At 44.2% G+C, this 12064-nt stretch overlaps 1 protein-coding gene across 6 annotated transcripts in view; it reads left to right on the forward strand.

Moving 5' to 3' along the window:
* Positions 1-12064, forward strand: part of STAB2 (stabilin 2) — a 134289-nt gene that overhangs the window by 13151 nt on the left and 109074 nt on the right. For 5 of the 6 annotated variants that reach the window (XR_006282895.1, XM_043519367.1, XM_038391817.2 and 2 more), the window contains exons 4-9: positions 184-269; positions 1078-1147; positions 8049-8144; positions 8481-8606; positions 10324-10520; positions 11444-11577. Coding sequence is in view for 5 of the 6 variants with exons in the window: in XM_043519367.1 (XP_043375302.1) it covers positions 184-269; positions 1078-1147; positions 8049-8144; positions 8481-8606; positions 10324-10520; positions 11444-11577 (709 nt within the window). In the remaining variant the exon portion in view is untranslated. The remainder of the gene's footprint in view (positions 1-183; positions 270-1077; positions 1148-8048; positions 8145-8480; positions 8607-10323; positions 10521-11443; positions 11578-12064) is intronic. The other variant, XM_043519372.1, reaches the window with a different exon arrangement.

Consider the following 12064-nt stretch of genomic DNA (forward strand, 5'->3'; position numbering starts at 1 on the left):
TTCATTGAGGCCAAGATGTCACTGAAGATACTTAGATGATTCAAAAAAAATCCATGCTTTGAGATGCCTATTTGAACTGATTCCCCCAAACCCCTTGAGAGTAGCCATCACTAATATAAAGGACTTTGTGTGTATAACTGTCACAGTCAGTGTTGTTGATTTGTCACATGTTTTATTCTGTAGCATGTCCAGGAGGAGCTGCATCACCATGCAATAACAGAGGTCGCTGTTTTCAGGGTATAAATGGGAATGGAAAATGCACTTGCCAAGTATGTCCTTTCAATTTTTGGAATGATATTGTGTATCACAACTAGGAAATACTGCATATTTATGTCAGAAAAATACATAAACTGAAAGTATTTCAGAAATAGCCTGCAGAGATAGTTTAGGGGCGGGGCAGGTTGGTTTTATTTTGTGTTGGTTTTTTAAGTTTCTGCTCACATAAAACTTCAAATTATTCTTTATGACTGTTTACCTTAAGGTTTCTATAATGTTCGTTTGGTGGTGATAAATAACTCCACCCAGAAGGGAAAAATAAAAGGTCAAATTCTTCTTCCTGATATGTGCGTATAAGCCCCATTAAATTGGTCCACCTCATCCTGCTTTGGCTAATCTTCTAGAAACACTACAAAGCACATCTTTTCTAGAGCACATGGGTGGGAGTTGGAGAATGAGAAACAGGGTAGAACTGAGGCATTTGTTATTAATTATTATTATTATTGATTAGCTAGTAATTAGAATGATATGAATAGTCAGTTACATTCTGTTGCAATTCTTGATTATATTTTAAGCCTTCTGCGTTTCTGTGGAAGTGGTCAAAGCTCTGAATAGGAACATACTGGCTAGTCCCTGACAGAAATTAAGTTTAATGTATAAACATGTGAGGGAGAAAAATTGGCCAAAGGAGATTTTACCTGGGATTTACTTGGGCAGTCCTCATCTTGGTGGGACAGTGTTTTTTCCAAATTACTGTCTATAGTCCTTTCAGCATTATAACATTTCCTTATGTATGGCTACTCTGCTTGTATTCAAATGTTTAATTATATAGCAGAATGACTTTCCTTATGTGTTCTATAGCCAGGATTTGGTGGGACAGCCTGTGAAACTTGTGCTGAAGATAATTTATTTGGACCCAACTGTACTTCAGGTATGTCTGATCTTATCTCCTTTTATAGAAGTGAAAAAATAAGAAATATTAAAACTGTATTAGTGCAGGATGAATTACATGGCCAATAACTTACGTGCAGCACAGTGAAAAATAGTATCCTTAAATATCTTTGTTTTATCATATAATCAAATAAACTAGAGATGAGAAGGACGTGCTAGATTATCCAAGTCATCTCACAGTTAGTGCTGGAATGTTTCCTGCCATATATTTTCCATGGCTATATATATATATATATATATATATATATATATATATATTAGGGCTGTCAAGTGATGAAAAAAATTAATCGTGATTCATCGCACAATTAAAAAAAATTGCTATTAATCGCGCAATTAATTGCACTGTTAAACAATAATAGAATATCATTTATTTAAATATTTTGGATGTGTTCTACATTTTCAAATGCAATGATTTTAATTACAACACAGCATACAAAGTGTACAGTGCTCACTTTATATTTATTTTTATTACAAATATTTGCACCGTAAAAAAATTGTAAAGAAATAGTTTTTTTCAGTTCAGCTCATACAACTATTGAAGTGCAATCTCTTTGTCATGAAAGCTGAATTTACAAATGTAGAATTATGTACAAAAAATAACATTAAAAAATAAAACAATGCAGAACTTTAGAGCCTAAAAGTCCACTCAATCCTACTTCTTGTTCAGCCAATCGCTCAGACACACAAGTTTGTTTACATTTGCAGGAGATAATGCTACCTGATTCTTGTTTACAATGTCACCTGAAAGTCAGAACAGTTGTTTGCATGGCACTTTTGTAGCCGGCATTGCAAGGTATTTACTTGCCAGATATGCTAAACATTCATATGCCCCTTCATGCTTTGGTCACCAATCCAGAGGACATGCTTCCATGCTGATGACACTCATTAAAAAAATAACATGTTAATTAAATTTGTGACTAAACTCCTTGGGGGAGAATTTTATGTCTCCTGCTCTGTTTTACCCACATTCTGCCATATATTTCATGTTATAGCAGTCTCGAATGATGACCCAGCACATGTTGTTCGTTTTAAGAACACTTTCACTGTAGATTTGACAAAACACTAAAAATAGCTACAATACTCGACCCAAGATTTAAGAATCTGAAGTGCCTTCCAAAATCTGAGAGCGATGACATGTGGAGCATGTTTTCAGAAATCTTAAAAGAGCAACACTCTGATTCAGAAGCTACAGAACCCGAACCACCAAAAGAGAAAATCAACCTTTTGCTGGTGTCATCTGACTCAGATGATGAAAATGAACATGCGTCGGTCCACACTGCTTTGGTTTGTTATCAAGTAGAACCCGTCATCAGCATGGACGCATGTCCTCTGGAATGGTGACTGAAGCATGAAGGGACATATTAATCTTTAGCGTATCTGGCATGTTAATATCTTGCAACGCCAGCTACAACACTGCCATACGAACGCCTGTTCTCACTTTCAGGTGACATTTAAACAAGAAGCGGGCAGCATTATCTCCTGCAAATGTAAACAAATTTGTTTGTCTGAGCTATTGGCTGAACAAGAAGTAGGACTGAGTGGACTTGTATTTCTTTTGTTTATCATTTTTACAGTGCAAATATTTGTAATAAAAAATAAAAATATAAAGTGAGCACTGTACACTTTGTATTCTGTGTTATAATTAAAATCAATATGTTTGAAAATGTAGAAAAACATCCCAAAATAATCAATAAATTTCAATCAGTATTCTATTGTTTAACAGTGCAATTAAAACTGTTATTAGTCGCAATGAATTTTTTAATCATGATTAATTGTTTTTAGTTAGTCGTGTGAGTTAACTGTGATTAATTGATAGCCTTTATATATATATATATATAAGTATCGGGGGAGGAACGGGGGGGTAATTGTGGTATTTTAGGATACTATTCTGTGGTAACCTACCAAATGCTAACTTGCAGTATTTTTAATAAATTTCCTAACTAAAGGTCCTGTAACCATAGCATATACTTACACACCAAAAAATCAAATAAATACAATCTAGTATTAAAACCACTGTACAGGAGTCAGAAACTAAGTTGCCAAACAAAATGCAGTCATGAATGGGCTGTAACTTAAATATTCTGTAGTGGCTTTTCTACAATAATCACAGTAACTATATAGCCTCAAAGGCATATTGTTTTCAACAGTTGTCCACTGGATGCCAGTGTTAATTCATATAAACGCTATTGAGACATTTTTATACAAATAGGGCATTTCAATCAATTCAGTATCTTTAACGGAATTATTCTTAAGGCTGTTGGAGGATTCAACAGCATGTTAATTTAAGGATTTATGGTTTCAGCCTTCAGATATTTCAGCTGTTGATGCCTATTCCAAATTCTCTAGGGGTCAGTGGAGACTGTGTATTGATACAGCTGGCAGCAAATATGCCTTCAGCAATACCTTGCATGAGGCTTTAGACATTAAGGCCTGAATGCACAAAAGGAGCTGTACACCTGGGGAAATCAAAGCCTGACTTAGGCACCTAGCACATGTGCAATGTTTGTACCTTAAACAAAAGGAAAAGGATTACTTGTGGCACCTTAGAGACTAACAAATTTATTTGAGCATAAACTTTCATGAGCTACAGATAACAAATAAATTTGTTAGTCTCTAAGGTGCCACAAGTACTCCTTTTCTTTTTGAGGATACAGACTAACACGACTGCTACTCTGGTACCTTAAACAGTGTTTCATAAAAGCCAGCACATTAGGCAGGGAACTGCCTAAGCTAGTCAATAGGAGATGCCTACCAGAGGGGAGTGTCTCATGGTGATAGATGCCTAAGTCCAGGCTTCAGGGAGGTGCCTATTTCTGCTTGAAATTCACAGCTGGGAGCTCTCTTTGGAGTTAGGTGCCTTATGATGCTTTAGCAAGAGTCGTCACATGTAGGGTCCAATCCAGTAGGCATGCTCAGAAGCCATCTACTAGATTGGGCCCCTCAGGTGAGTTCACACAAAGAAGTGATGGCGGAGGGAGGACTTCTCTCAACTTTTGTACCAGTGGTTAGACCACTCAGCTGGGATGTGGATAGTGGTGGTTTCACCGGGAGTCTCCTGGAATTGGGCTTTTTCTCCTGGAGGCTACTGAAGCCAAACTGGGAGATTTTAGGTAGCTAAAAGTCCGGCAGTACAGCAGGGCTAAGACAGGCTCCCTGCCTGCCCTGGCCCTGCACCGCTCCTGGAAGCAGCCAGCATGTCCCTGCGGCCCCTGGGGAAGGGGCCAGGAGGTCTCCACACGCTGCCCCTGCCCTGAGCACCAACACCACAGCTCCCATTGGCTGGGAGCTGCAGCCAATGGGAGTTGTGGGGGCAGTGCCTGCAGGCAGGGACAGCGTGCAGATTCCCCTGCCCCCCTTCCCAGGGGCCACAGGGACATATTGGCTGCTTCTGGGAGCGGCATGGGGCCAGAGCAGGCAGGGAACCTGCCGTAGCCCTGCTGTGGCACAGACTGGGAGTCACCTGATGTAAGCACCGCCAGGCTGGAGACTGCACCCATCACCCCGTCCTGGACCCCATCCCCCTGCCCCAACGCTGAGGTCCCTCCTGGAGCCTGCAGCCCAAACCCCCTCCTCTACCCCAACCCCCTGCTCCATCCTGGAGCCCCCTCCTGGACCCAAACTCCCTCCCAGAGCCCACACCACTCACCCCCTCCCACACCTCAATCCCCTGACCCAGCCTTGAGCCCCCTCCTGGAACCCACACCCTGCACTCCCTCCTGCACCCCAACCCCCTGCCCCAGCCCTGAGCCCCCTCCCGCACCCAAACTCCTTCCCAGATCTTGCACCTCACAACCCTACCTGCACCCTAACCCCCTGCTCCAGGCTCAGCCCATAACCCCCTTCCACACTCCGTACCCCTCGGCCCCAGCCCTGAGCCTCCTCCAGCACCCAAACTCCCTCTCAGATCTTGCACCCTGCACTCCCTCCTGCATCCCAACCCCCTGCTCCAGCCCAGTGAAAGTGAGTGAGGGTGGGGGAGAGCCAGTGATGGTGGGAGGGGGATGGAATGAGCGAGCCAGGGTATTGGAGAAGCGGTGGGGCAAGGTGTTTGGGTTTATGTGATTAGACAGTTGGCAACCCTAGCTGTGGGATACCCTCCAGTTCAAGTCTCTCCTCTGCTTGACAGGAGATGGGATTTGAACCATGAGTTGTTCTCTCTCAGTAACATGCTCTAACCATTGAGCTATAGGATAGTCTGATGTGAGCCTCCCTCAGTATCTCCTGTTGAAGCTGTTCCACTGTATATAAATAAAGAGGGAGAGGATCCTTGGTCTCCCATATTCTGTGGGAATGCCCAAACCACCAGGCTATAGAGTTATTCTCATGCTGAGGCCCTCTTTCTCTGGTGCTCTCTCTCTCCCTCCCTGAGAGAGAGAGAGAGAGAGAGAGACCACAGCCTGGTGGTGAGAGGTGTTCAAGTCCAAGTCCCTCCTCCCCTAGTGGGGACTTGAACAAGGGGTTTCCTATGTCCCAGATGTGTTCCCTAACAACTAGGCTAAAAGTTACAAGGGATTGCCTCCGCCACTCCCCTGTCGGTTTTGTGTGAACTAACCTGACAAGCCCAATCTGGTAGGTGGACTCTGAGTATATTAAGGGGATCAGGCCCCACACATGACCTGGGCGGCTTCATGCCTTTCTTCCCTTTGTTCGTGAATTGGTCTGGGGCTTAGGTGGGGGATAGCTGCCAGGGTGTCTAGAGAGAGGCAGCAGTGCACGCTTTCAGAGACAGAGACATAGGGACCCAGAGAATTTTCACTTGAAAAACTTAAGGCACCTACAGGGTTTGGCGGGGGGAAGAGTGCATCGCAGTGGTGTTGAAACCAGGACTTAGATGCCTGAAATAGGGACTCAGACACTTAACTCCTGTTGTGCATTAAGACCTAAGGGCTTGCCTACACTAGAAAGCTGTAACAATTTAACTATATTGATATAGCTAAAACAGTACAATCCCCTAGAGTAGATGCAGCTATATCGGTATAAAAGTGCTTATACTAGTATAGCTCAGCAGTTCTCAACCAGGGGTCTGGGGCCCCCTCAGGAGCCTTGAGCAGGTTTCAGGGGGGATTCTAAGCAGGCTAGCATTAGACTCGCTGGGGCCCAGAGCAGAAAGCCAAAGCCCCACCACGTGGGGCTGAAGCCCAGTCCCTAAGCCCCGCCACCGGAGGCTGAAGCCTGAGCAATGTAGCTTCACAGGGGCCCCTGTGGCATGGTGCCGCAGGCAGTTACCCTGCTTGCTACCCCCTAATGCCGGCCCTGGGTTTTATATGCAGAAAACCAGCTGTTGTGGCACTGGTGGGCCATGGAGTTTTTATAGCATGTTGGGGGGGACCTCAGAAAGAAAAAGATTGAGAACCCCTGGTATAGCTTATTCCCATATAGGAAAGGAATAAACCATGGGTAGGCAAACTTTTTGGCCTGAGGGCCACATCGGGGTTCCGAAACTTTATAGAGGGCCGGGTAGGGAAGGCTGTGCTTCCCCAAACAGCCTGGCCCCCGCCCCCTTCCACTTGTCGCCCCCTGACTGCCCCCCTCAGAACCTCCAACCCATCCGACCCCCCTGTTCCTTGTCCCCTGACCTCCCCCTCCCGGGACCCCCCGCCCCCAACTGCTCCCCATAGAACCCTACCCCCTATCCATCCACCCCCTGCTCCCTGTCCCTTGGCTATCCTGACCCCTATCCACACCCCAATCCCCTGACAGGCCCCCCGGGACTCCCATGCCTATCCAAACCCCCCACTCCCTGTCCCCCCCCCCGACTCCTATCTACACCCCCGTCCCCTGACAGGCCCTCCAGGACTTTCATGACTATCCTACCGCTCCCTGTCCCCTGACTGCCCCCCAGGACCTCCTGCCCTTTATCCAACACCCCTGCTCCCAACCCCCTTACCATGCCGCTCGGAGCACCAGGACTGGCAGCTGTGCCGCTTGGCAGGAGCCAGCCACACTGCCGCACAGTCTAGTGCACCAGGGCAGGCTGGCGGCTCTCACAGCCGTGCTACCCGGCAGGAGCTTGCAGCCCTGCCGCCCAGAGCACTGGCGGCATAGCAAGCTGAGGCCCCAGGGGACGGAGGACAGCAGGGGAGGGGCTGGGGGCTAGCTTCCCCAGCCAGGAGCTCAAGGGCCGGGCAGGATGGTCCTGCGAGCCAGATGTGACCCGCAGGCCATAGTTTGCCCACCTCTGGAATAAACTGTCCCAGTATAAATCACCTTTATACTGACATAACTGAATCCACACTAGGGCTTTACCAGTATAACTTTTTCAGTAAAAAATTATACTCGTAAAACATTTAAATGTACACCCAGCCTAAGGTACAAATTTTCAAAGGGGCCTCAGCATTGTCTGGAATTTGTATATGTGCAACTTTGTGTGTGAAAATTGTTAGCCACAGAATTCTGTGCACTTCTTGTCCCCAGAAATGTTGATTTTTGTCCTTCCAATGTAAACAGTGGAAGGACTAAATAAAACCTGTTTCAGAGTTTGACCTATTTATGGATGCCTTTAAAGCAGCTAATGTTCTCCCCTCTGTGCCCCTTGATATTAGAATGGGAACTGTTCCATTTGATGTTTAAAGGCTGGGGTCCCATTTTCAAATCTGAGTAAAGTTAGGCTATCCAGGTCACCAGCAGCATGTTCCAATGAGCACTTCCACACCCAGACACCCATTTTAGGCCCCAACAGGTCTGCTTCAGTAACCAGGTGTGGGACTTGAGCATCCCAGTACAAAGCCCATAACATCCATGTTTGAAAATTGCACCAAGTTTGTCAAAAATGGTAGTATTTAATTACTGCATCTAAAACATTAGTGGCATGAAAAACCACTGAAGACCTTGTTTCAAATCCACTAACTTATTTACCAAAACCAATCCATTTCTACATATAGTTTGCAACTGTGCTCATGGAGTATGCAACAGTGGAATTACAGGGGATGGAGGATGTACCTGTTTGTCTGGATACAAAGGGCTTAACTGTGATCAGGGTAAGTATAGTGTTTTTCTTCCAGCACATATTCACCAACTTCTTTATGGTGGCTCCTGGTGAGGGCTAAATATATTCATTTAATGCACATGAAAGTACAGCAGCAAAATACACACCCCAACTCAAACCCCATCACACCTAACCTAGCGAAGATCCATGATCATTATCACTGCATCATTACATCATCGATCACCACTACCAGTGGCCACATCACCACTCTACAGTGCCTTGCTCATCTATACTCTGCATTGGTTTTTGTACAGCAGAAAGATTGAGTGTAATGTTCTTTAGTGTGATGTTCAACCACAATATAACCTTTTGCCTTCTTTCTCTTCAGCAATACCTGAGTGTGAGGCCTTACATTGCCCTGAAAACTCCAGATGTTCTATTTCTAGTGAAGAGGAAACCAAATTGGAGTGTACATGTCTTCCCAATTACCGTGGAGATGGTAAACAATGTGAACGTAAGTGGCTGTGAAGCCTGGTGGGCTATGGCCACCTAGTTTGCTTCCATAAAATCAGCAGAGATGAACAACGATTTACATTCGCTAAGAGAGATCCCACCACATGGTGACTCAGCTGCATGACTGATCCCAAATACAAATATTACAGACAAATTGAGCCCATGCTACTTTTCCAATTCTTGATGAAGTAACAAAGCTCTACAATCTCTGCTGGGGTAAAAGGTTTTTGCCAATGTGTTCTTTACTACCCACACCGTGCCACTTGAACTATCAAACTGACAGTTTTTCCTCCCCCAACAGAACGCTCTGCAGCACTGACACACAGGTCTGGATATTTTGTCATAAAGAAACATTTGTTTCTAATTATTCTACTACATTAATACATAACAATACATTATTATTCTAATCATTCTAACCAATTATGGTGCTGAAGACTCAATACTGTTTACCTAGTAACACAGTAATTGCGGTCTTGGATCAGATCTGAGATCCTTCTCATCGGGTATTTTGCCTCCAACAGTGGCTTGTGCCTGATGTTTCAGGAGAAAGTTCAAAAAACCATATCAGAGAAGTTTCTTCCTACCTCCAATCAGTCAGTGGCTGTCTCTATGGCTTAAAGCAAGAGAGATTATATCCCGCTACATTATATTTTATCTAGGGTACTAATGGCAAAATTTGCCACTAGATTCAGTTTTTTAAACTACATAGTGAGTTGGTTCAGAGATGGATGAACTAATTCAGATAAGATGACTCACTTTGAAATCACAGGCAACCACTTGTGCTTTAGTTTTCACATTGGCTACTATCAGTATTACAGATGAAGGGCCAGATCTTGAACAGCTAACTCAGTGGTGAGAAGTTACTCACAGGAGTAACACCACTGACTTCAATGGAACTATGTATATAACTGTTGGGTTCCTAATCTGGCCCTAACTCTACAGCAGTATGGAGGAAATGACTAAAGCATTCATGGGCCAAGCCTCTATCCCAGTGGCTCTCAACCAGGGATACACATACCCCCAGGAGTACACAGGGGTTTTCCAGGGGGTATGTCAACTCATCTAGATCAGTGTTTCTCAACCTGGGAGTTGTGACACCCAGGGGGGTCGCAGGAAGGGCTTAGGGGTGTCACAAGTTCAGGGCTGGTGATCGGGGGTGGCAAGCAGGGCAACTGCCTGTGGCCCCACGCCACAGCAAGCTCCGCAAAGCTAAGTTATATGTTTCAACCCTGGGGGGGAAGGGCTCGGGCTTGCACCCCTGAAGTGAGTACAGTAGTCTGGAGAGGTTGAGAACCACTGCTCTATTCCTGCTGTATAAAGCTTGGGTTTGGAAGACCCATTCTGCTGAGTGACATTTTCCTACTAATCTAACATGCCTTAGGGCAGTTATTTTAAGTCATGTCACCTACTTGATCCTCCATGATCACAATTCATCAAAGAAGCAGGCAATAGTTATAATTAAGATTTTTTTAAATGAATGCATTATTGTAGGTTTAATTGGGTAATAACTCAACATGCCAACTTTAAAGGTCACTTATGTACAAAAACATAGATAGTTGTTTGCTATGTTGGTATAAATAGGTGCCTGTCTCATATCTCATGTTGATAAAATACTCTGGATTTAGTTATTCTAGGCAGTTCATTCTATAGGCTCCACTACCCCCTTACTTTTGCAATTTTGGGGTAATTATTCATTTGTTTTATTAATGTTTTTCAAGCTATCAACCCGTGCTTAAAAAAGGTCTGTGATCCGAATGCTTATTGCACCCATGTTGGACCTAATCGTCATAAATGTGTTTGCCAAGAAGGTTACAGTGGGGATGGCCAAGTCTGCCTACCAATAGACCCTTGCCAAGGGATGTTTGGAAATTGCCCTACAGAGTCTACCATTTGTAGATATGATGGTCCAGGAAAGGTACGTGCTGAACTGGAGCCCATGGCATTTTCAAAATCAACTGTCTAGGACGAAGAATGGTTTTTCCCTGTGGGGAGACAGTCTTGCTTAGTGGATAAAGCTCTCGACAGGGACTTGGATTCTATTCCCAGCTCTGCCATGGCCTCCTGGGTGACCTTGGGCAAGTCATTTTCTCTTCCTGTGCCCTTGTATCCCCAGTTTACAAAAGGGGGAAATGATACCAACCTCCTTTATAAAGCACTTTGAGATCTTCTGATGCAAGAGCACTGTACAAGAGCTAGATATGATTAATTCTACTGGCCACCTGAGTGAAACATTCTGTAGTAAAATTTCCTCCACTGATCAAGTGAGGCTTTCAAAGGTCCCACCTGTTCTAAATAGACATTAATGTTCCCATGACACTTTTTGTAAGAGGTGGGGCTTGCCTTGGAGTCCTTGTCCATAAATTTTGCCTCCTCCTAACTTTTTTGCAGTCTTGTTTGCTGGTTTGTTGGCCTTCACTATTCCAGGGGTGGCTGCATTTCAGTGATGCTATATACGTATACTGTAGTTTATTGAAAGTTTTGTGATCTTTTGGAGGAAGAAAAGGTCTGTGTGAACACTGATTATAAATTTGACCTATCGACACTGATTTTAATAAATACCTTCTTGTAAGGCAATGGCACCTAAAGAATTTTATTTCTTTTTTAAGGATATCATTTGAAAGCCAGAAATTTTCTAGGATGGATAAAATCTAGAAAAGGGTTGAATAAATCTGGATAAGCTGCATATATGCATTTGAATTTGCTGGGTGCTTACCTGAGCCTTTTGAAGTTCTCTTTAAATCCTTGCCCTGGCTTTTGTGTCAGAAAAATGCTGAAAATAGCAAGTCACTAATGAAATCTGAAATACAATCTACCTTTTGTCTTTCTCCCCTGATTTAGTCCCACTGTGAATGCAAAGAACATTACAGAAATTTAGTACCTGGGAAAGGATGCAGTATGACAGATATCTGTGAGACTAACAACACCTGCCATAAAAATGCAAAATGCACTATGGTTGCGCTGGGACAAATTGTGTAAGTCTTTTTCCTTCTTAAATCTTTCACTGATTATGTTTTATTCAGTAAATAGTGAGACAGGGCCGGGCCAGATGGCTACAGGAGAGTAATAGAAGGCAGATATATTAGCCCCAGGCTAAGTAGGTCCCTTTTCCCTGGGTAAGGTAACAGGGAAGGTTCCAGAACAATCAGGAACCTTCTGGAGACAATTAAGACAGACAGGCTGATTAGAACACCTGCAGCCAATCAAGAAGCTGCTAGAATCAATTAAGGCAGGCTAATCAGGGCACCTGGGTTTAAAAAGGAGCTCACTTCAGTTTGTGGTGTACATGTGAGGAGCTGGGAGCAAGAGGCACTAGGAGCTGAGAGTGAGAACACAGACTGTTGGAGGACTGAGGTGTACAAGCATTATCAGACACCAGGAGAAAGGTCCTATGGTGAGGATAAAGAAGGTGTTGGGAGGAGGCCATGGGGAAGTATCCCAGGGAGTTGTAGCTGTTGCTCA

The sequence above is a fragment of the Dermochelys coriacea genome, chromosome 1, assembly GCF_009764565.3.
Source record: "Dermochelys coriacea isolate rDerCor1 chromosome 1, rDerCor1.pri.v4, whole genome shotgun sequence".
NCBI classification, from domain to species: Eukaryota; Metazoa; Chordata; order Testudines; family Dermochelyidae; genus Dermochelys; species Dermochelys coriacea.